General features: G+C 37.0%; 1 protein-coding gene across 11 annotated transcripts in view; it reads right to left on the bottom strand.

Annotated features, from left to right (window-relative positions):
* The window catches only part of dlg1 (discs large 1), a 1,351,531-nt gene that overhangs the window by 612,064 nt on the left and 712,746 nt on the right, over positions 1-26,721 (bottom strand). For 3 of the 11 annotated variants that reach the window (XM_069849447.1, XM_069849446.1, XM_069849449.1), the window contains exon 2: positions 19,218-19,532. The exons of 7 other annotated variants lie outside the window; for them this stretch is intronic. In XM_069849447.1, coding sequence (XP_069705548.1) covers positions 19,218-19,292 — 75 coding nt within the window. In that variant the 5' untranslated portion in view covers positions 19,293-19,532. Of the gene's footprint in view, positions 1-15,034; positions 15,115-19,217; positions 19,533-26,721 lie in introns of those variants that run through there. One more of the 11 variants, XM_069849450.1, reaches the window with a different exon arrangement.

Below are 26,721 nucleotides of genomic sequence, written 5' to 3'. Positions count from 1 at the left end.
TATATTTCATCATGATGATACCTCCGACTGTCTCCGTTAGCATGCGATTTCGTTCTTTTGTCCATTGAGCAGATATTAGGGAAAATACTCTGTCAACACTTCCATTGTGACTTGGGATAAATAAATAGAATTGACATAGGCTATTTTAAGAAGTTCTGAGAAAGTTTTAGTACTCACAGAAATACTGGAATTGAAGAATTTGCACCATTTTTTATCTAAACTTAAATATTTGTCAAAAATTAACTTCATTGGCATATTTTTCTACAGGGGCATCATTTTATTTTTACTTCAATTTTTATTGTACCTGAGTTTTTAAATGTACTTCACTCCCACCCCTTCTACTAATGAAGTTCAACCGTCCTCCACACAGATCCAAGACCGCATATACAATCATAGTAGCCAGTAAACAGTACGTTCCAAAAATATGTTCGCGTTTTCCAGTGACGAAAGAGCTTTCAATATTGAATCATTTTCGCGCAGGTACTGTCATCCATTTGCCTACGTCGTACCCCAGTTTCCCTCACCAGCTTTTATTCGCCAGCTAGTGGCTGGGCTGTCTTAGCTCTTTTCTGAGAACATTAATTTCTGTTAGGAATTGGACGTCTACGTAATATTATACAACTGTTTAAAATAACTTAAATAAAAGGGCCTCGTTAAGTAATTAACTGTCACGTGATTTCCTCCCTTTCTACGACCCTACGACATAACCACTTGGACGGACAATAGATAGTATGTCTGAGTAATAGAGTAAGTACAGAATTATTTCAACATGAGTTACTAGTTACGAAGGACGAAACTGGTAATTTAAATTAGGTACAATAGTCTATAGTGCGATAATATGCACAGAAGAACTGAAGCCTGTATCGAAATGAACGGCCACCATTTTAAAAAATGTGTTTAAATATCCATATTATGATTTTTTTTCAATTTAACTTCATGCTCTATATTGTACGCTAATGTGCTGTAGACAGTATAATATACACTGCATAATGAATACGTTCACATGGATAGCTCAGTTCGTGAGTAAAAACACTCATTGTTAATACTGTACTGTACTTTGATTAAACAAAAACCTAATGAAAATGATCAAATTCAAAAGCGCAGTATTTCCTAGTTTACGTAAATGGATGAACTACTTTTCTTCCCTCCTATACCTAGTAAAGTGATTTGTTTGTATATTACACCAGTATCTTCCAATCCTGGAAGGGGGGTAGCAAACGGCGTTGATTCAGAGGTATAGGCAAGTTAATATTAAAAATGTTAGTAAAAATAAAATGATGTCTCTGTACATTGCAGAATAAAACTGATAAAATAGCTTAGAATCATGAATAGTAACAATTTTAGAGTGTAAGAATTCAATGCATGTCAATAGGTCATCATATTTTATGTGTTTTCATGTGCTCCAGCTTCAACCATTGAAAGCAGTTTAATTCTTTCATAGGTTTTCATCATTTGTTTAGATATCCTATGCATAATATCGCACATTATTCAATATTCATATTAATTCAATTTTTTTAAATGCCTGCTGGACAGGATAAAATGATTAAAAAAGAGGACATGTCCTCCTTTTGCCGGACGGATAGTAACTCTAGCCGTTAGCTAGCCTAGAAGAATTAGCCAAGAGACTGACATTCGCCTTGCAGCTCGGATATAAAACCCAACCAGATCATCAAGAGCTCAAACGGGATTTGAACCTATATCTGATCGAAGCTTCAGAATACTAGTTTCCTCCGCTATCCCTAGACTATATCGGTGGCCTCCAATACAAACCTCATCAATCTTCTTTCAAGTATTAGTATGGTACATTCCGTCCTCCTTCTTAAGATAAATCTAAGTTATTCACAAGTAATGTGAGATACCTGCTCAATGATTGAATTTCCTACTTGCATTTTTGACCGAACCGGGTATTTGTCCCTCAAAGCTATTACTTTGGTTCTTTTTAACGGATATGTTAAAATTGTAGTTTTCGGCTACTGAGTGAAATTTACAGACCATTTTCTATATATCGTTTTCTGAGTTGCCATCAACACCACATCATCTGCAAAAGCTAAAATGTTCATTTTTTTTAATCCGACGCACGACAGCCCATGAAGGACCATGACCGACCAGCCGGCTGCTGGCCTCAATCCACATGCCAAAGCAGAGGTGCACAGGTTTATTTTTATATCCGTCCAATAAGTATTCCTTCGTCACTGATAGAATTCTTCCACTCAGATAAAAGGGCGCCTAAGTAAATGTTAATATTTTTATATATTTTTTTCTGATCACCCTATCGAAGACCTTTTCAATATCTAAAAATAATAAATGAGTTTCTAAGTTCCTTTCTTGTCGTTTTTCTATTACTGAGTAATAATTACTCTATATGTTAAATCATTTTCTAGTATCTTTCCTGGATTATGTTGCTAATACGTTATATTTTATCAGTATCACAATTAATATTATACATTATCATCATCCAAATCGCAAATGCTGTCACTTGTCTATATATTTTTACCCGAAAGACTAATTCAGAAATACAGTATGTTTAAAAGGATAATAAAATAACGCTAATACGTAACTGGGTGACCTAAGGCGTCATGTCTTAGACTAGCCATAGGAATGGGTGCTAGTTCGAGTCCTCTTGTGGTAGAAAGTTTTCTAATGACATTTCGCCCAGTGTATGAGACCGGCGTCCACACAGCATCGTGAGGAATTTGTGGAGCTATAATGGAGCTGGTTTCGTAAGCCAGCTGGGGAGATCACAGTGCTGACAACAGGATACCCCCATACTGATTGGATAATAATTGAGGCATTGACATGGGAAAGGTCGTAACTGCCAAAAATTCGAATTTTTAGGTTTTTCATTGAGAAGGTAGTAAATGGCCATGCCAATGGCACAGACAAGGTAGTATGTCCGTATGTAATGAAACGAAGTTGGAAACGTAGTCACTAGATGTTGTAAGTTGTATGTGCACAGCTGTTGGCGCGGAGAAGGTAGTAGCTCCTTTTACAACATCAGAGTGTGTCTAGAGGGGCTGATAACTGTGCAGGGCAGAATAAGAATCGGATGATTCTAATGGTCCTGATTTATATTATTGCCAAGAAACATTTTGATTCAATGGACTTGAAATTCCTGGTTTCAGAACATTCCTACATGCCATGTGATAGGGAATTTGGCATCATAGAGAAAAGAAAAAAAAAAGATGCAAGAACATGGTTCCAGAAGAGGTAAGGCCTAATAATGTAATAATTATGAAGGATGAGGATTTCTTCGACTTTTCTGCAGAATGTGACAAGTTTTTGAATACAACTCCTATCAAAATCAGCACCCTCAACTGGATTAGACTCTCAAGAGCTGATTTTCCTCTAATAAAAACAAGACAGACATTTAATGACCTTGAAATGTGGACAGAGCACAGGATTTTTAAGAAAGGACAGTCATTAACTTCAATCACTAACTTGCAGTGCTTGCAACGCCTTGAAAGAAGACCGGTCGTCCCTGATACCAAAAAGAGAGACTTGTTATCTATGTTAGACTTCCTCGATGAAAAGTATCATGCATTTTACCGAAAAATTTGTGCATAATGTATAAATAACGTTAATTGTCAGTTTGGCTAAGGAGTGATTTCAATGTTGTATTTTCATAAAATAGGATTTCACAGATAAATCTGTGCCAGACTTTTCAAATTTCATATGTAACACAAACATGAGTGTATGCCTTTCATTTAAAGCAGTTTCTGTAATAATGTAAGTGAGAAAGTGTTCATAAATTTGTTTTTTGCTTCCCCTGAAAAATTTTGTTTTTGGCAGTTACTACCTTTCCCATGTCAGCGCCTCAATTGTTAACATTATTTGCTGAGACATGAAGTCAACAATGGTTGGCCTTTATGGGCTGTCGCGCACGTAACACTGCATATATGAATTCAGCACACGCTCACCTGATTATAGCCATTCGCTGCATATTCATATGGCAGAATATAAACAATGTTATTCTATCTTCTCTATTAATAACAAGAACTTATACTTATACAAGAACTGCACAGGTACACACTCCTGTTCCGCTTTCCCTTGTAACAAACACATTACGCCTCTTTCATCAATGACGTCAACAAAGCATTAACCGTTTACCGTACCGGGAAGATGCGAAAACTCTGTAATGTATATAAGGGCGCTTGGTCCTTGAGAATGTGAAATCTCAGAGCTATCTGTTTCATATGCACCAGTACAAAACAGATGAGAGAGTGTGGACTAACAGCACGGTGATTTGTAGAATAGGCTACGTAATTTAATCAGAGTCACATGAGCTGAATGTTTTCAGCGCTACAGTACTTCCGTTGTGTTATCATTTACTATAATGACAGATGCAATTCGTCTCGTGTCGCATGGATGTGGACAGCTTACTAATTGCTGCGTTGATACAAAACCATGAAGAAGAGAAGGTCTTTAACCTGTGGCACTTGCGTGCAGTCAGGAATGTCACTACATCGGTTCCGCCATATCGTGATTTGAGAGATCAGTCTCACCACACGCACATTTCGAAGCTCTTTCCATTGTCTAAAATGCGTTCTGACTCCCATTGCCATTCTCTCAATGTTGCCACATTTGAGTTCTTGAATTTTCAGGCAGTTGTAACAACGTTTAAGTGAAAACTTCTGTACACGTTATTCCAACAAAAAGGACTTATCCAGCTGCGATCTTGTCACTAAACGGGACAGAGGATCGATTCCGGGCTGGATCCTATGATGTTCGTTGTGAATTAAATCGCTGGCACATATTTTATTAGTTCTATAGTCTACTACTTGGGTTTATTGTGCGAACATTTAACAGTGACTCGTTTATCGGCTGTCATATGTAGTCTTTGTAGTTTAAGAGAGGAATTAAAATTCATACCCCCAGTAAAATACGTCGTATGTCGAAAATCATATATTACTTTCGTAAATAATTTCCCACACGGTTTTACTGGTTGAAATTACGAAATAATAATAATAATAATAATAATAATAATAATAATAATAATAATAATAATAATAATAATAATAATAATAAATTATTAAAGGTTTTGGTACCTATTTATTAAATATTTTTATGCTCGACCATGCCGAAATGTACTAATTATACACCCGGTAGCAGTCCTTTAATGCATGTCATTAAAGTACACCTACTCATTAAAGTACAGGTCTTCAGCCAATGATAACTCAGCTTACATGTGTTCAACCAATGACAAGTCAGCTTTGTACCGTTATAAAACCGCAAGTATCGATTATTCTCGGATATGCAATCGAAAGAGAATTAGCGAAAAGTCACGGAGGCTGGAAATCCAATACTGTCGCAGAAGGTTATGTTCTGTTACTATAATAATTGGCGTTAATTGTAAATAATATTCAAATAAATTCAATTTGTCATCTCGTTTTTCAATGTCGAATTCAATAATCAAGGTTATAATATTATAATATTATCAAGTTTAACGAGACTACGTCAAGGTCAATGACATTATTGTTCCTCGGAAAAAAATCAATAGTTCGCGTCTGCGCACATCTCACAATTCACGACCTAGAACAAGGTCACTTCCGATCTTGTCAGATACCTACAAATAAAATGTATACATCTGAATACCGGTAATTTCAAGTTAGAAATATGGTCGAGCATAAAAAGCCGTATGAAACTCGCCTATAATAGTAATTAAGAGGCTCGTATGAAAATTATGAAACTCGCTTGCGCTCGTTTCATAAATATCCATACTCGATTCTTAATTACTATCATTATAGGCTCGTTGCATAATGTACTATTATGCTCGACCATGCCGAAATGTAGTAATTATACACCTGGTAGCAGCCCTTTAATGGACCTCATTAAAGTACACCTATTCATTAAAGTTCAGGTTTTCCACCAATCAGAGAGCACCAATGTACCAATATGAAAGCGCAAGTATCGATTATTCTCGGATATGCAATCGAAAGACAACTAACAAAACGTCACGGAGGCTGGAAATCCAATACTGTCGCAGAAGGTAATGTTCTGTTACTATAATAATTAGCGTTAATTGTAAATAATATTCAAATAAATTCAATTTGTCATCTCGTTTTTCAATATCTAAATCAATTTCCAGGTTATATCAAGATTAATGTTCATTTTACTCTCTAGATTATATCAAGGTCAATGACATTCTTTTGTTCCTCGGAAAAAATCAATACTTTCGCGTCTGCGCACATCTCAAAATTTACGAGATATTGCATAAGGTCACTTCCGCTCGCCAGTCAGATAAGAATAATATGAATAATTATGAATAATTTCAAGTTAGAAATATGGTCGAGCATAAAAAGTCGTATGAAACTTGCCTATAATGGTAATTAAGACGCCCGTATGAAAATTATGAAACTCACTTGCGCTCGTTTCATAAACATACTCGCGTCTTAATTACTACCATTATAGGCTCGTTGCATAATGTACTATTATAGCAGTATTTTACTAGGAAATACCACATATTTACAAGTCACAATTTTCGAGTTACAACACTATTTTATTGGGAGTGCGAATTCTCATCACTATTATCTATCGACTCAACACTTCGCGTCGAGTGTGTATTAATATACATACATACATACATACATACATACATACATACATACATACATACATATATATCCAGCAGAAAAGAGATGTAGGCCTATACTTTTAGGTCTTAGGATGACACGTACCCATGACTATTCTTGATTTCGCAGCTGAGTTCCCATATTCCATAGAGGAGCCGGCCTCCAGAAATGAAGGGTAGCTGCGAATATACTGAATAAGAAGTCGCGGACAGCCGATAAGGGTGGTCCTCCAGCTTGGGCGAAGGGCTAACAACCCACACCATACAAAAACAGCTTGTTACGAAACCCCAAGATAAGATGGGCGAATCCACAAATGCATATATAGTGTTAGTTAGGAGGCCGGAAGGAAAAATACCTTTGGGGAAGCCGAAACGTAGATGGGAGGATAATATTAAAATGGATTTGAGGGATGTTGGATATGATGCTAGGAACTGAATTAATCTTGCTCAGGATATGGACCGATGACGGGCTTACTGAGAGCGGCAATGAACCTGCGGGTTCTCTAAAAGTCTTTTGTAGGTAAGTAAGTTAATTCCCATATTCCAAGGAATCTAATTCTTTTCTTTGAAAATAGTCAGAAGGAAACTAATGTCTCCGTTAAACTTAAATGGATCGTTGTAGGTAACATGAGTGGGTCAAGCGACCCAGAAACACGTCTCCTCTTTCCCCAGGGAAATTTTTGTTTTCCGGAGGACACGTTTGGTTAAAAATTAAAGTCAAGGGACCCTACGACGTCCGGGAAGTGACCTAGACTTAAAACGGGACTTCTGGGAGGAAGGGAGGTAGAAAGAGACATTATCCAACAACCTGCACTTTCAGCTTTAAAACCCAGCTAAAGTTATAAAGGGGTTATGCAGATGCCCATACTAAAAAGTTTACTAATTTTGTACCACATTCATTAGAAAGTAATTAAACTGCGTTAAATCCTGCATGAAATGCATGTACACAACGTGCAAAATACTGTGAAACTTCAATGTTTTTATTTTTGACTAGTAATAAAAACGAATGTGAATAGAAGCGTGATAAATAATAATTCGCTTTCACTGCGTAAAAAGTAATTTTTACACATGGTTAAAAATATACAAAATAGGAAGTTATAAATGTTAAAACCAGATAATATATGAACATATTTAACATTATTTACAAGCCATAAACATGCCATGTCGCAATTAATTCGAATGAATGAACCTAGAAATTTAATGTACACGAAACAAATGAGAAATACTCGAGACTGGCAAAAGTAGAAATAGGAGTGTTGAAAGCGGTAGGTTTCATTAACTTAATGTATAAACATCATGCTGTCAGTGGCGTATGCTGAACCTGAAGTTTGGGTGTTCTGTTAAAAATATATAGTTGGTCTATCTCGCACAATTATTATAGGCCTAAGTGAAATATCGGCTCAACATTAACTGCCACTTTTAATATATAATTTAGTATTATTTATAAATAATAACTATGGGGCGGATGTTGATGATCTAAAAATCTACTTAATATGATCATTAAAATGCCCTTAAACTAAAGGAAAAATGACATGAAATTAAAAGAAAATGACATTTAAATATTATTCAAAGTACTCGCATCACAACTTCTTAAAAATTAATCACCTTGTTTCAATGACTGCCCTGCAAATGTCGGAGAAAGGAGGCAACTACAAATAACGTTATTCAAAATTGCACTACTTATGATCAAACAATAACCATGGCCAGTAAAATAACCTGTTTGAAGTTCCACAACCCGCTAACTATTCTACAATTTCATATTGTGAAATAGAAAAATGTCTAGTGTATTGTTCGCTTTTTGTTTTATATTATTGCACTAAATTCGGAAGTGGCGGGGTAGGTCTACCCTTATTCACTATATGTAATTTCTCTCCTAGTGGGCGAGAAGAGAATGGCTTTTGCAAAAGATCTTTTACAGTATACATTTCCAAGTGCTATTATCATTAAATAAGTAATTTAAATTGTTCACCTGCGCTGGCACACAACTATGAACCCTAGTAAAACCTAAACACAGTAAATTCACTCACACAAACAGTAAACACATACGTCAAACACAATATTTTGTAACGCTATTGACAAGTTGAGCTGTCTGTATACAGGACGACCTGCGAGCTTGAGAGAAGCGAGTATCCCCACCATGCCACCTTGCGCGCGCAGAGAATTATAGCACTAACTCTCAGCAGGGGATGTTCTTTTGTACGGACAGGACAACCAGACCAGAACCCATCCCACTTCGACAGGCAGAGCATACGTTATAAAACGAAAGCCGTTCTGGGGATGGTGTGCACATTCAACCAGCAGGCATTTAAAATATTTAAATGGTAATACATTAAAATTAATCTTGAAGTATATACGTCAACTTCCAATGAGATTACCACGCATTTAAATTGTGATAAATTAAAATTATTGTTGCATTATATAAAACAACTTAAAATAAAAATGAGATTACCGAATTTACAGGGTGTCCAGGGTGTCCAGCGCACACCTTGATGCTGTAATGATGATGATGATGATGATGATGATGATAAAACGAAAAATAACCCAGTCTTACACGTCAGAGGAAAACGTTCCCTCTGAATATGGGTAAAATCCCATTTTAACGTTCCCGTTTTTCTAACAATTCCCGTTTTAAGGAATAATCAGTTTCCCATTTTTTCTAAAGCATTCCCGTTTTTAAGGAATAATATGTTAAGTCCCAAACAAATTACCATAAGAATAATGTAATTAATGCCCGCTTTTAAGAAAATGCGGCTAAACGCTTTTAAGAAATACTTTTCAAGTGGATTTTGTGATAATGAAGACCGAAATATTGACTCGATTTTCAAAAATCATTAGTACTGGCATATTCGATTGCGCATCTCAATCGATACCAATGAGGTGCCACGCGGCGGTGTTATTTATTGTTCTTTATGGTTTTGCTTTGCGTCGCTTTCAAAGAGTGGTTCCTTTGTTCTCGGGAGTTGTGTGGATCCTGTTTCCAAGTTTTCTATGCAATTTATGCATCGTTATAATGGGACTAAAGGGAAGAAATTAACTACTGGACAGAAAGTGAAAATAATAAGGGATGTCGAGGCTAATCCTCAAATAATACTATCGCATACGGCAAAAAAAAGCATGGTTTGCGAACTAGTTCATTATGAGGAATAATGAAGAAAAAAGAAATTTTTAATGCCGACTTTCAGTGTGGTTCGGTTCAAACAAACGGAAAAACATTCATGCCTCATCATTTGAAGAGTTAGAAAATATTACAGTGAAATTTAATGTAAGTAATAATAAATTGTAGGCCTAATTAAATAACTATAATGTTTGGTATATAACACACATGTTGATACTAGTTATTTTAGCATTTCCTTCCCATTTTATGTAAATCTTCTTATAAGGAAAGCCACTACTTAAGGGGAAAAAAATAATCCCTCAAAGATTTGTTAAAAAGGGGTTCTACATAAGTGTTCTGTCCCAGGGCAAGTCCTTCACTGCAAACCCAACATCCTACATTTTTTATATTTTCTACCTTCCTCTTAGTCTCCGCATATGATCCAAATATCTTAATGTCGTCTATCATCTGAAATCTTCTTCTGCCCCAACTCTTCTTCCGTTTACCATTTCTTCCAGTGCACCCTTCAGTAGGCAGTTTCTTCTCAGCCAGTGACCCAACCAAATCCTTTTTCTCTTCCTCATCAGTTTCAGCATCATTCTTTCTTCACCCACTCTTTCAAACACAGCTTCATTTCTTATTTCGTTTGTCTATTTCACAAGTTCCATTCTTCTCCATATCCACATTTAAAATGCTTCTAGTCGCTTCTCTTCACTTTGCCGTATGAAACAATAAATCTTGAAGGGCCTACTAGTAAAGAATTTCAATGTTTAGAGTGTCCATAAAATAACGTATTTTAATGTGATGTAAATTCAGCAGTAATTGATTCTAAACATGCCTGTCTAATGATTTACTTACATAAGTATAAATAGAGTGTGATAAGATGGATCGAAAGTAATAAAACTCCAAGAAACAAATTATATAGGTTTTTTTGTTTCTGCATGCTTTATTAATTTATCTTTCTGCACAATTGCTTATAATACTGCACAAGCATTTCGCAATGTTCAGAAATATATTTTTTCATTTGTGCATTCTTACGACAATTATTTATTTTCTAGCTTAAACCCTGCATCAGACTTCCTTAAATAACAATCACCGGCATATTTCAATTAGCCTACATATTTAACAACCAGGAATTTTAAACCCCTGAATTATATATATATCGACAAACCTGAGCTGAGGGGGCATAATAAAGCCTTACTCAGGGCCGTAACTAAACTGAACACATGGTTATCCCACTACAGCAAATAATACCACAAGCCCCCGCCATCAGTGAGGGTCTATTTTGGCTTCGCTTCGCCGAGTAACGACTCCCGCGGTAACTCAAGACATAGGCGGATGTCTGGAGGAGGGGAGGAGAGCGAGTGGCATTTGAAATGCATAAAAAAAAACAGGTCACTCCACCTGCGTCCCATAGAAACCAAGTGAAACAAGGTTTCTGTCTCCAGCAGGCTCTCTGGCCAATAAGATAATGCAGGTGAAGGCGCACAGATGTGTCCTCTTCCACTAATACGGTATGTGTGGGGGAAACAGGTGAAGATTGATGACTGGAATTTATTTATTCCAATTGTAGGATTGTGTTGCTTAGCAGCAACAGTAATTTTTGTATCAAGGCATCATTGTAATGCTGCATATGTTTTATCGATATAATGTTTATCTTTTAAAAAAACAAGGCTCCCAATAGTTGTTCCGTCAACTGATGTCTTTGAAACCAACAGAGCATGGTTCGACTCATTTCGTTTTCTTTACTAAATGTAAATGTATGTATGTATGTATGTATGTATGTATGTATGTATGTATGTACGTACGTTTGCACGTATTTTATTTTAGTAGGTTATTTTACGACGCTTTATCAACATCTTAGGTTATTTAGCATCTGGATGAGATGTAGGAGATAATGCCGGTGAAATGAGTCCGGGGTTCAGTACTGAAAGTTAACTAGCATTTGCTCATATTGGGTTGAGGGAAAACCCCGGAAAAAACCTCAACCCGGTAACTTGCCCTGACTAGGAATCGAATCCGGGCCACCTGGTTTCGCGGCCAGACGCGCTAACCGTTACTCCACAGGTGTGGTATGTATGTATGTATGCATCCAATGCCTACCCACTTCACTTTACGTGATTCGGATTCCGCATATTGCGGATAGATGACAAGACTGTGATCCATTTTCCAGTTGTACACCACTTCGGCGGGCTACGCTGTATATTATGTGTATCTGTGGAGAGTTATGTCGTGTACTAGGGTGAGTATATGTGTAAGTGTTCGTGTAAGTGTAGTGTCTGAAATGAGTGATGATAATGAAGATGAGGAAGGGAGAAGGGGAAACCCGTTGCCGGCACGTAGCCTACTCCTGTCGAATAGCACCAAGGGGTCCGCCAGCCTTAACGTCCCCGTCCGACGGACGAATCACTTATCAACAGTGACATATGCCTTCTCTTCTTATGCACTGGCATATTGGTGCACAGTCTAGTGATTAGAAGTTGTGCACCACCATCTCTCCTAGTTCCGTAGTAGAAATTTTACATGAAAACTTCTGACCCCGCCAGGAATCGAACCCGGGCCGGATAGTCTAGAGGCAGACACGCTACCACAGAGCTAACTCGGCAGACGTAATGTATTTATATTTGCTAATAATTATAACATAAAATATAATATAGGCAGATAAAACTTTAGCTCACTCCTGAAAGAGTATATTATCGTATTTTCTATAAAACCCCGCGGCCTTGAATAAGCAGCGCGAAAGGCAAAGGAATAAAAAAAATCAAACATAAAAACAAAAACAGAAATTACAAAAACAAAACTTTCAATAATAACACGACATATTAAAAACAATTATTAAACACAAAATACAGTTCGGTTAACAATAATTTTTATCCTGGAATAGGATCCTCCAGTCTCTGACGCAACTTTCTGTTGCATCAAATTTACAACCTGTAGCACGATTTCCACGTTCCTCCGCATCTTTGATCATTTAAAAATTTTCGCTGCAAGTAAAGGTTCGCAATATCGTATCTTTAGTGATACAGTTTGTTCGAATACCATATTAACATCTAAAATCAAAGGCAAGACCGCCTTGAAGCCAAATGTGAATTAAAAGCGATAAGATGGAAAGGACAGCTCTGATTTCATTGAATCTAACAATGGGAGCGCGTATCGCTTTAACTATTTTAACAGAATACGTAGAGTATATGTTGCCAGAATGTATGTAATGTAGCCTATGTATTCAATATCTAAGAATACGATGAGAAGAGGGTAAACGTGACAACAATGTCTATGTCTTACTCGCACCGCGGTAGCTCACTCAGGACACAAAGGAAGCCGGCGGACTAAATTTCCATTGTTGCTAAATCAATCGCTTGTCAGTAGTTATCATGGAATTCGAACCTACTATACTCATTTTTAGAATTGAAAATATAAGACGCATAAACCAAACACCTATCACACTTGAACTTGATTTTGACACATGGACTGCTGATCCAAACGCCATTCAACAATGTTAACAATAATTTAAATACCCGTGTAGAAAGATAATGGCATGTGCTACCACCTTAGCGGTTGCGTGGGAGGAAAATCGGGCAATGTTGGCAACTTCATTTCGAATAAGCCGCGCACCCGTATTTTTACTTGTATACTTCGAGGGGAAAAAAGTGCGCGGGGTATTATTCGACGCAGTTATGCAACAAAAGACCAACCAGTATTGAAACTATCTTTAAAAATACCTGAAAACATGGTTTCTTAATTTCCATTTTCAACACTGATTTTAGTTTATTATTGTTATTGAAATGATTTTCTTCTATGCTCAAAAATTGATTGAACAAAATTGATTGTATTGCAATTTACAAGTAATTTCAGCTAAATACCTCAATTATTATTTTGCTGGTTAATTTGTTGTTGCATAAATGTCCAATTCTACCTCTGTAGGCCTACTGTTATACCTATTGAATTGAATTGAGTTTCAGGAGAAAACTACGAGCCAGTGTTGCCAACTCGATTCTTGAAAACCCGCTACGAAACTGTAAAAACCGCTAAATTGCTACTGTCAATATAAAATTAGATTATTTTGCCGCCATGAGAGTTAAGAAACCCGCTAACTCTATAACAGAAATACAAATTTCTTAAGTTTTACCCGCTAAACTAACACTGAAAAACTCCAGATCTAGCGTAAAAACCGCTTAATTAGCAACACTGACTACACTCTACAAGATCTATTGTGCTAACCGTAAACGCATCCCCACTCCACACCGGTTGACTACACTAAGGTTCGCGGCGTACTCAGGTTTCGAGCAAATAAACTTACTCGTCCCTGGGCTAGCCCTCTCCGTGCGTCGGCAGTCGGCATGAATAGGCCTACTTGTGAATATTTGTCGTCAAACGGTCGCGCTCTTGTTTTTGGTTAGAAACCTAACTTCACCCTTAAGAGGACACCAAGTGTTTGGAATTTTAAACCATTTATTCATTGTTTTTATATTGTCCACCATAGAGAAATCCTTATCTAAGTCTGTTTCTTTCCAAGATGCAACACTAGCAACAGGCAATGTTAATGTTATGTTTTATTTAACGACGCTCGCAACTGCAGAGGTTATATCAGCGTCGCCGGATGTGCCGGAATTTTGTCCCGCAGCAGTTCTTTTACATGCCAGTAAATCTACTGACATGAGCCTGTCGCATTTAAGCACACTTAAATGCCATCGACCTAGCCCGGGATCGAACCCGCAACCTTGGGCATAGAAGGTCAGCGCTATACCAACTCGCCAACCAGGTCGACTGCAAGCAACAGGCAATGTTTGAAGAAATTTACTCATTATGTTTCGTCTTTTACACAAAAAACAAATAGGCTATATTATATAAAGGTTGAATAGTAAAATGTTGCTACATATCCTATGCCTTTCAGTTTTCGCCGCGCTTTCTCACCAGGGTTCAAAATCAGCGGAATTTCACTACAGTTGGCAGCACTGTACAGTAAAAGTGTTACAGTCATCTTCTTTTAACCTTTTGACACTTACGTGGTAACATTCCAGCAACGTGGAATGTCCACCTAAATCAATACGGGTTGTACTTGTAATATTTACATTGAGCGAATGTTCACTACCAAGACGAGATTAGAACTTACGACTGTCGTCATCGTTGCCTATTTATAAAGTACCTACCTATTCCCTTAAATTACTCGTACATTGTTGTCATAAATGTCGATTATGCTTATTCCACTTCAATTAAGAAAGCACTTAAAATTACAATATTGCCAACTTCAAGTCACTATAGTAACATGTCTCCCTTACAAAGAAATTTGTTCAACCCTGAAGCTCAATAGACGAGACCTGGATCATAAATCGATTCCTTTGGAAATCACGTAAAAATGAAGGCTGTAAACTCACCATTGCATCAGCTGCATGTCGTCATTGCTGTAACCTAGCAACAAGGCTTTCGAGACTGAAGCGGTACACTGTACTGCAAATCTTCCTAGCCTTGCTTTCTCTGCCGAATGCTGGCGTCACTGTCTTCCGTGTTTCGTGTTCCGTTGCCAATTCGCAAGCGGCATACAAAAATGATGCTAAATCCGTGCAAGGCTTTCGCTTGTCTTTTTTTAATCGCCGCTCCCACATCTCCGTATTGCTGTTTAGTTAACTGTCCGAAGACAGGTCTGAACCTCACAAGTGATACCAACAAGACATCATTTATGAGGCAACTAGGCCAAGAGATAATGGGGTAGGGTGGCCAGGTCCTTTCCCCCTCCATTGCATACATCGCCGACTAGTTACATATTACACTACATCTCCGTATATGGACGTTAAATTCACTGTCTTTCTTTCTGACATATAGGCCTACTTCTCGATGCAGGGGTAGGCTATATAAAGAATTCCTCAAGATAATCTAAATAATGACATTTTCTTTCTTTCAATTCATATGTTTTGTGCTGTGGCTCAAATGGTATCGTTTCTATTCTGTATTCTGTAGAGAGTTCGAAGTTTATTTACGTATTTTCTAACATCAAATAACAGGTCTAAGCATTGCTTCAAATATAAACTCTTTATGTACTCGTGTACACGATCAGTCACAAGCTTCGATCAGATGGTCTCCACATCTGACTCTGCGTCTTCTTCTTAACACCATGTCACACTCACCTCATCGAAATGTTATGTTTTATTTAACGACGCTCGCAACTGCAGAGGTTATACAGGGACATCATTTTATTTTTACTAACATTTTTAATATTAACCTGTCTATACCTTTAGAGAACCGGAAACAGCGCTTGCTCCCCCCCTCCAAGACTGGAGTTCGATGATACTGGCGTAAAACACAAATCACTCTACTAGGTATAGGATGGAAGAAAAGTAGTTAATCCATTTACGTAAACTAGGAAATATCGCGATTTTCAGTTTGATAATTTTCATTAGGTTTTTCTTTAATCAAAGTACAGTACTGTATCAAGAATAAGTGTTTTTACTCACGAAGTGAGTTATCCATGCGAACGTATTCATTATGCAGTGTATATTATACTGTCTACAGCACATTAGCGTACAATATAGAGAAAGAAGTTAAATTGAAAAATAATCATAATATGAATATTTAAACACAATTTTGAAAATGGTGGCTGTTCATTTCGATACAGGCTTCAGTTCTTTTGTGCATATTATCGCACTATAGACTATTGCATCTAATTCCAATTGCCAGTTTCGTCATTCGTACTAGTAACTCATGTTGAAATAATTCTGTACCTACTCTACGTACTGTGAATTCAATCTTCACTTCTGCCCGACCCGAAAATATAAAATTACTCAGACATGCTATCTACTGTCCGTCCAAGTGGTTATGCCGCAGGATTGTAGAAAGGGAGGAAATCACGTGACAGTTAATTACTTAACGAGGCCCTTTTATTTAAGTTAAATTAAACAGCTGTATAATATTACGTAAACGTCCAATTCCTAAGAGAAATTAATGTTTTCAGAAAAGAGCTAAGACAGCCCAGTTTTTACAGAGGGGCGAGCAGAAGCAGGTGGGGGAAATCGGGATGCGACGTAGGCAAACGGACAGTACCTGTGCGAAAATATGATTCAATATTGAAAGCTCTTTCGTCACTGGAAAACGCGAACATATTTCTGGAACGTACTATACTCAGTATCTCAGTACTGCTTACTATCTGCGGTCTTGGTTCTGTGTGGAGTTGGAACTTCCTTAGTAGAAGGGGTGGGAGTGAAGTACATTCAAAAACTCAGGTACAATAAAAATTGAAGTAAAAATAAAATGATGTCCCTGTATCAACGTCGCCGGATGTGCCTGAATTTTGTCCCGCAGTTCTTTTACATGCCAGTAAATCTACTGACATGAGCCTGTCGCATTTAAGCACACTTAAATGTCATCGACCTGGCCCGGGATCGAACCCGCAACCTTGGGCATAGAAGGCCAGCGTTATACCAACTCGCCAACCAGGTCGACCTCACCTCATCGATTCGAGTGACTAATAAACCTATAGAACACCAATATTTGTAACCTTCGTCTAAACATGGCATCACTATTGGCTTTGAAATTTTAAATTTTAATTATCAACAAACATATTTTATATCTGAAACTTATTTTATAACATCAAGAGATGCAAATAGTGTGTTTATGACTTTGAATGACTTTTAGCTTGAAATTTTATAAAATGTTTTATTATACAGAAATGATTTGGAATTTTATGTCATGTTGGTTTTAAACAGCTTTATTAATAATACCAGGTTTTTCAAAATGAATATCGGGGTTTTAAGGCTTTGTAGTATTTATTACATTTAACGTACAAATATAAATAATACACTACATGAAAGAGCAACTCAAACAGTTTTGCTACAAGTGCTCAATGTGAGCACCATTCGTCACACGGCACACATCGAGTCGATAAGCAAGTTCTTCCCAAACCTTGATCAGTGTGTCTGGAGTAATTGTTGCAACAACTGCTTCAATCCTCTGTCTTAAGTCTGGTAGGTCAGCTGGTAGCGGAGGTACATACACACGATCCTTTATGAATCTCCAAAGGTAAAAATCGCATGGCGTAAGATCTGGTGAACGTGGAGGCCATGCGAAACAAGCTCTGTCATTCGGCCCTTTCGGCCAATCCAATGGTCGTGTACAATGCCGTTTAACCAATCGCATACTTCTATATGCGTCTCCTTAAAATTCTCCACACACACGTCGTTGTAATTGCTAATTCAGATTTCTTGGGGCTACGCGTGAAAGACTCTCTGACTCGTTCAACGCGCTTTCTAACGGCAGACAGAGGAAACATGCATGCGCGTACAAAACTGTTTGAGTTGCTCTTTCTTTCATGTATTATTTATAACTGTACGTTAAATGTAATAAATACTACAAAGCATTAAAACCACGATATTCATTTTGAAACACCCGATATTTATATATTTTTGTATTTCACTATATTCAATTGGCCTATTTTGTACCTCCACCTGATAATGATTTTTAAAAAAATCGAAAATATTTGTGAATATACTATAATGATGTGAAACTTGAAAACAGAAAATTGTTTTCTGTATTAATCGATAAGTTTTTGACTGAAATTAAAAACAATTCTATGTTATATGTTTCTTTCCAAACAGCTTAACTTTGGCAAGACCAAACATAACCTCCTGAGTCCTGAGAAATTTGTAGTTTTATATTTTTGAAGTTCAATACAATTCTACACTTAAAAAAAAAAGTCAACGACATGAGGAAAAATGCTGAAAAAATCTGCAGGTTACAGTTAGAGCACAAATACAGGTATATTATACTGTACTTCGGGTCTCTGCACATACATCTTTACATCATAATCCTGTATGAAGTATGATATAGTATACTATATTCCCATGACTCAGGAGAATAACCTAACTTGGAGTTAAAATGTGGCCTGACCATCTCCTTATTAACAGCAGTGAGATTAACGAAGCCATTAATGTATGTACAGATACGGAAATAAAATTTGGAGCTCACTTATTGTACAAGTTTCGCTTACAACACATTGCGCACGTGCAGTAAACAAGAGCTCCTGCGTATATGCTACTTGTGAACAGTCGTGCGAAATTGTTGCCTACATACAGGTGGACTCTTATCGTGACTGGCTCCAAATTTTAATTCCGTATCTGTAGGTCCTACATTTTTACTTTTTAAACCTTTAATTATTTTAATTATTCTTACATCATTTTACGTAATAGCTAACAAATAGTATTAATAGCAGAAATATATGGGATAAAGATCAGTGAGGAGGAATAAGTAATCCTGCAACAGACAACGTTCAGGATGCTATACATAGACATTTCGCTAGCCCGCGCTACAAGAGTGCTAAAGTAGCCCCGGCTATCGACTGATTACTTGTACAGGATCATATCATATCGCTAACGCTAGTTTATGAATACGAAAAACGTTAGTTCACTGATCATCCACCGGAAGCTCGCGCTAAGAATGTCTATGAATATGGCCCTTAAGATACTGAATAAAGCTGGTCTCAATAGTAATTTTGAAATATCTTATTGCAAATGTTCTGTGAAGCATTGACAGTAAAACGTTAAATCAAAAACCATTATATTGTGTACTCACCGTATCCAGATTAAAAAGCGATGAGACTTTCTTCATAAAACCATCTTGTTGACGTCTCTTTCGCCGACTTGTCATTTTATCATAACTTTGTTGGAATCCCACTTTGTATATATCCAATAAATAAATATGCAGTTGGAATAAAAACGGTTGTTAGTTGGTAACTGCACGCACACACTCCACACAAAAAACTGCAGCACACAACACACTCAGCCTCCTCATATTTCCGCTCCTTTGTCAGCTTGCCCCGCGCTGAATGTAACTCGCACAGACCATAGTCAAGTTCATGTTTGTATCACACACAAGCTGCGTTTTCCCCTGAATCAAAACAAACGAATGATTTGGTGTTACCATCACATTTATCTCAAACATTTCTTATAACAGAATGATACGACTATAACAGGAAGACAAAGACATCAAAAGTAAACTAACTCTGCAACTAGAAACGAAATTCGGGGAAAGCCAAACATGGCTAAAGGGACAATAAAAAAAAAAAACCCTTGGCATCTTGACATATTTCTTTGTAAGTTTGTGTGTAGTATATTTTCTAAGGACGATAAAAAGTCCTTGGTATTACTTCTTTTTTTTATAGGGAAAGAAAAGCTGCCCATAAATAAGAGGGCTTCAAGTATATTTAATCGGCCAGTTGTTTCTCGTACATAAAATTGCCTGCTTTGGTCACAAATAGGCTATAGATGACTTTGCAGTTCAACACTTCGATAAGAACTATAATTTCTAAAGAACAAAATATAAAATAAAGAAAAATAAGTGGTCGAACACAATTACTCAATACGCTCACTCAAGAAAGATGTATGCTGTCCAATGTGTGAGTGACTAAATAAAATACTGTATTTACAAAACTTTGTTGTAACAAAAAAACACTAAACAAACTTCAATAAGATCTGCTTTCTAACACTATAATATATGACCATTAAGAAAGATCTTAATGTTGATATTACTTACTTATGGCTATTAAGGAACCCCGAAGTATATTGCCGCTCTCACATAAGCCCCATCATCGGTCCCTACCCTGAGCAAGATTAATCCAGTCTCTACAATCATATCCCACCTCCCTCAAATCCATTTTAAGAGCATCCTTCCATCTACGTCTCGGCCTTCCCAAAGGTATTTTTCCCTCCGGCCTCCCAACTAACACTCTATATGCATTTCTGCATTCGCCCATACGCTACATTCCCTTCCCCATCTAAAAAGTCTGGATTTAATGTTCGTAATTATGTCAGGTGAAGAATACAATGCGTGCAGTTCTGTGTTGTGTAACTTTCCCTAGTCTTCTGTAACTTCATCCCTCTTAGCCTCAAATATTTTCCTAAGCATCTTATTCTCAAAAACCCTTAACTTCTCTTCCTCTCTCAAAGTGAAAGTCCAAGTTTCACAACCATACAGAACAACCGGTAATATAACTATTTCATAAATCCTAACTTTCAGCTTTTCTGAGAGCAGACTGAATGAGAAAAGCTTTAATGTTGAAATGATCGAATTAAAATATTAATACACTGGTTTTAAGTACACTTCAAATGTTTATACTCCAGTTTATACAATACAGAAATATTTATATGTAAATTTGTTCAAAAATAACATCTTACTTTATATTAGAATGTAAGGAGCAAATAAATTTACACACATCAAAGGCGAAATCTTTTCTATAATACCTGCATAATTATTTTCTTTGTATTTATCTAAATCTCAGAAATAATATAAGGTGTAATGCTCCTTCTAGTTGTACTTCCGTACTTAATTATTGAAGATTGGACATAAAAAGGCTTAAATGCCAATATCTTTGAAAACTAATTTTTTTTTTCCAAAACGCAGTCTTTGTTCCTGGCTCAGTTCAGTAAGAAAAGAGGGTATTTTTTTTATAAATCCGTTTCTCCCATAGATCTGCAAAAATATGGTATTACATTACTAAAAGTTGTACTATACCAGTTTTCTAGGGATTTTCTCTTTGACACTTACAGTCTTTTTTATGTCCAGTCTTCAATTGAATATTTCATAACACATTTCATCGACTACCATCATCTGTACTCTATAAATCCCTCCCTCTTCGAACTGAAGCAAAAGGGGTCCACGATTTGCATTTCGAACTAATTCCTCTGTTAAAATAGCCACAGTGCAGTTATAATAAAAAAAATCTCATGAAAACTCGGCTTGTGACCACCCAACATCGCAAGGAAAGTGGAAGCTTTATCCAGTCTAGTAACCCAGCATTAACGAACGGTTGGCGAATCAGTGTGCTACACGTTACCGAATCGAATTATAGTCCACCTCTGCTGAGGTACGTGCACGTGAGGCTGGCAGTCGTTTGGTAGACCTTGGCTCTATTCACGTCAAAGATTTTGTTACTTGTTATTAATAAAAATTGTGGAAGTAATAATAAGTGCATAACCACCACATGAATCGCACAGATTCAAAATTCCCTATATCCACTTTCACAAATTAAAGGATTCTGACAGTAACTGGTGGAAAATAGGGGGAATTTTCAACCTCACAGTGACTTTTAACAAACCTTTTGCTTTAAATTTGGTAGCTTTTTGAATTCAAATTATATATTAGAATTCATTGTTTGCACGCAATATGTGGACATAACTCAATTATGAACAAAATGGTCTTTAGGGGGTTTTGAATCTAGGAGATTTACATGTCTCTGCTCTAACAGTAGAGCTCCATTCTTAGTCATCGTTCCTTACGCTACTGTGCTGCGGTACAGAAGAACAGTCTGCGCCAAGAATTCAGCAAGCTGACGATATCTGACGCAGAAAAAAGGCGAGAGCGACATTCCATAACCATTAGTGATGTTTCGACATTGATAGGCCATACAATACAACATATCATACAACATTATTCTGGGAAGGAATTCAGTTGCAGCTTACAAATGAAGAGTACACTACAATAATGATGGACGTCACTTTCTTGTCGAAAATGAACCAAGACTGTCAATGCATAGCTTAAGACATACAGAATGTACATAGAGAGTTATATGGCATTAACACTGATAGTCATTGTCCAGTAATGATCGGAAAATCACAGGTTTAGCTTTGAGCGCTAAGCATTTCAAACTTTCAATTGCTTCTCCTGAAAAATGTGTTCCAAATGACATCCATCATTCTTGCAGTGGACTCTTCAAATAATATATGTTCGTTCGGCCTATAAATTAACACAACAATAACTCCTTTATTTATATGTGGCTCCTCGATTGTTTATTGTGATATGGAAGTACATAAATTTAAGAGTTGGCTTTCAACGCAGAAGACCCAAATTCAAATCCCAATGAGTAAGATGTAATTTTCGGTAAATAAGGAAGGTGCCGATACTTGAAACAATTTTTCATGTTAAGTAGTGACACCTTCATTATCGTGTCATCATTCTCCATTAATCATCATCATAATCATCATCAATTATCCTGTGCAACATAGGTCTATCTTCACTGGGTACCAAAGTCAGCATCTTAATTTTAAGACAGGAAAGTGATCTACTATGTAGTATCGGAACGTTAACCCAGGGACACTCGAATCAAGATGATCAACACCCATTATTAGGTAGAGATTACAGAATCATAATCTTAACTGACATTTCTACTTTAGTTTTATTGTAGATTCGTCCACATGTCGGTAAACGCAAGACGGCATTTCTATTGCGAAACACGGTTTAAATAAAAGAAAACTTCCAAATGAATAATTCCTTTTAACAATCTTCCATTCTCATATGTAAATTACCCAACATTTCTCTAAACGAGTATAGGATCTGATCATTCATTATTCTCCGAACATTTTTCACGTGTGGTTTTGTATAGGCATCTCTCCTCCTCCGTCTCAAATCCAGTTAACATAACATTCAAAGATATCACTGAACATAATAGGTTACACAACACATTATCTTAATACATAGCACCGAGTAACCTAGTTAGGGAACACATACTGGATGCGAACTCAAAAGTTTCTGTGCTTTAACTACGAAACCGGCTATGCTAAAGTTTTTGATATTCCTCCATGTAAGTGAGGGATAGGTAAATGCCTTCGTTTTTTCAACTCACTTCATTCGCAGATCCTTCTAATACCCAAATTACGACACCCTTCTCTTCAGACACCTATCAGAAAGATTCTGTAAACGGGGAAGGAGTAAGCTACATCCTGTCAAAATTCGTGGCTAATTTTTAACTGAGAACAATTTGATATGGCGTGGGTGACGTCATTACCAACCGCCGCCGCCAGGTTCTTGTACTCAGTGCAGTACAAATGCGTTTCATCAAGGACACTCCTACAGATGCTCTTCGACCAGAACTGGCTGATGACGTCATAATTTTTGTTACCTGGTTGTAATTCGTAGACCTATGAATAAACTAGGGGTTCTCAAACTTTGGCATGCCGCAGCCAGTTTGCCACATGCAACTCTAACTTTACGTTTTATTGCTATTAACAGTCGTTAAGCCAAGAGATTTATTTACTATATATAATTATTACATAAACAAATTTCGTGCATATAAATAATATCCTTTTATGATGTACTGAGGGCAACGCCTATGGCAGCAAAAGCTTCGGCAAGTCGCTATTAGATGGGGAAAGCCTAATGTACGAGAGGAAAATTTTAAACCTTAAGAGCCGTATTTATAGACATTCTTAGCGCGGGCTTCCAGTAGATGATCAGCGAACTAACGTTTTTCGTATTCATAAACCAGTGTTAGCGATATGATATGATATGAATCCTGTACGAGTAACCAGTCAATAGTCGGGGCTAGTTTAGCACGCTTGTAGCGCCGGCTAGCGAAATGTCTATGAATAGCACTCTTAGAAACTAAAACTTTCTAAGATTAAAACCAGTATAAGTGAGATTTCTCACTACAATGAAAGGTCATATAGAAAGTTAAGAAGTTCTATAGGAATCGGAAGATATATCCATTCTGTGGCAGGATACAGATTTACAGATCGGAAAATAATTGAAGAAATAAGATAGGATATAGGAATTTTAAATCCCGACACAATTGCATAGTATAGACGGCAATGACAAGCATATAGAGAGAATTGATAACAACAAAACCACTGTAATACAGTACAAATCATACACCGAGTACAAAATGGACAAATTCTATAAACCTGAACAAGTCTTCAGGGTTTATAATGCCAGGAAAATAATAACGATGATAACGACGATAGGCCTGATGTTGACGAAGATGAAGATGATAATTTGACGCGACACGTTACAATAATGAATGTTGTAGAAAGATTATCTTTACAGATCTTGATCAGCAAACCAAAAGGAAATAGAAGATCTCTGAAACGTTTCACATGTGTCATTCATCCGTTCGCCGAAATGGATCAACTGGTCTAAAATTCGCTGACGATTATAATGATGATGATTGATGAGGATAACGATTATACCGGGTGATTCTCGGAGAAAAGTTATTAGGCCTACGTCTTTTAAGATATGTTTCTTGAAGCTGTTTCAAGCAAAAATGTTCACAGCATAATGGATTCGATTTCGAACGGTTAAGTAGCTGTGGATATTTTAATCTACAAGAATAAATGCTTTTTCACAGCTCTAAATCATGTCTGCAGACTGATAGCCAGAACATTTACACTTTATGTTCACAGCTACACGTTATCTAGTGATGTTGCAGTCGAAAACCAAGCTGACAGTATATTTTCAAATGTACCGCTTTCTACTTCTTCAATATACTTTTACGATCGCTTGTAAATCGCTTAGATATCGGTAGTGTCGCCAAAACTGCAGTTAATTTGTACTTAACGTCGACATCCAGTTAAGGATGCAAGGTTAACTCCTGTTATCTTAACTTCAATAAAACGCTCTCCCACACAGTTGTTAAGACTTTTAATGTTGCAATAATTGTTCTTGGCCTTGAAATCGAAAGTTCGAGCATAGCTTGTTATCTTAATTTCAATAATATGCCCTCCCATACAGTTATGACCAGGGAGCGGATGTTGATGACCTAAAAATCTACTTAAATGATCATTAAAATGCCCTTAAACTAACGAAAAAATGACATGAAATTAAAAGAAAATGACATTTAAATATTATTCAAAGTACTCGCACCACAACGTCTTAAAAATTAGTCACCTTGTTTCAATGCTTCCCCTGCAAATCTCGGAGAGAGGAGGTAACTTCCTGGACTTTGGCTAAGATAAAGGAAAAGAGCATGCAACAAAATGAAAGTTTTAAGGGAAAACTATAGATTTTAACTAGGGTTTAAAATGTGTTTCAATCAGAGGTGAGCTTTCATTCTCCGTCTCCTCCTTCCGCTCTTCACTTTTGTTACCATATTTTCCAGATGAGGGACTGTAAATGACAAAATTAATTGTGGGCGCAGCGTGCATTCTTGCAACCTTTGTGTTAAAACTACCACTACCACTACTAGTACTACAGTGTTGAAAAATAGATAAAACCTGTAGCTTTTTTTCTGCATTATTTCGTTTTGCTTACCTATTAAATACGTTGCCACAAAAATTTGTTGTGCATTACTTTCCGACACTCCCTCGTATATGTGTCTATGTCTATGTATGTATGTATATCTGGAGCGCGGGTCTCGTTCGCCACCCCTACACGACGGAGGTAGCAGGGAAGAAAGTTAATGTAAGGCTATGGTCAAGATTCTTCAAGGATGCTAGGGGCGTGGAATACGAGTCTAGCAGGAAAAAACCAAACACTGAAAAAAGCCTCCCCACATCCGCTATGTCCACCTGAAATCTCACAAAGATTTCCGGTATAAAATCCCGGTCCTGATACAAGCAAGCACTCTGACTGTGCTAGGTTGGACATTAACCATGCTATTCATTACTTCAGAAGTTCCATTCGCAAACTGTCGTAACCATTATGTGCAACAGTCAGTGGCGAAGGGCGACTGTATGACGCACACTCCTTTTTACTGCACATGAGGACGTAGTCTATATGCAGTTCTTTTCATGCCACGAACAGGTATTCTTTGTCCAAGACCTCTTTTCTTTAGCCACAATTGTTCCGGTGAAATGAAATGCTATTAACCAAGTCGTATGTTAATGGGCATTCAAGGAAATGAGGTTTCTATGAAGGAAGAACAAAAGAAGCTACTGCAGTTAAAATCAGAACTCATTACGGAGTTGTCATGCCCTCGTAACTTACAAATGGGTGCAACGGAAGCATAAATACTTATTAATCTGGTTATTGGAACAATAACAGCAACCATACCAGATGAGAGGAGCGCATGTGACTTGCATTACTAAAATATGCATGAGAAACATTTGCTGTATTTTAAACTATTGTGTTGCTATTGAGTAGGTAATATGGAGTTGGAAAAAATAAAGGCCTTGAAATCATACTTCCAAAAGTCCCATTATATTTTGTATCGTACGGATCAGAAAACGAGACCTGGCATGTGAACTGCGCTAGAAAAGATGTGCGATCAGAAAGAGAGTTTGTTTCAGTTTAGTTAATATTAGCAAGATTCTACCGACAAGTTCAGCTTACAAGCAAACATTCTGATGGAGGCAGATAAAAGAGTTAA

The sequence above is a fragment of the Periplaneta americana genome, chromosome 16 (genome assembly GCF_040183065.1).
Source record: "Periplaneta americana isolate PAMFEO1 chromosome 16, P.americana_PAMFEO1_priV1, whole genome shotgun sequence".
Taxonomy (NCBI): Eukaryota; Metazoa; Arthropoda; class Insecta; order Blattodea; family Blattidae; genus Periplaneta; species Periplaneta americana.
Note: the sequence above shows the minus strand (reverse complement) of the source record. Positions and strands in the feature narration are given on the sequence as shown.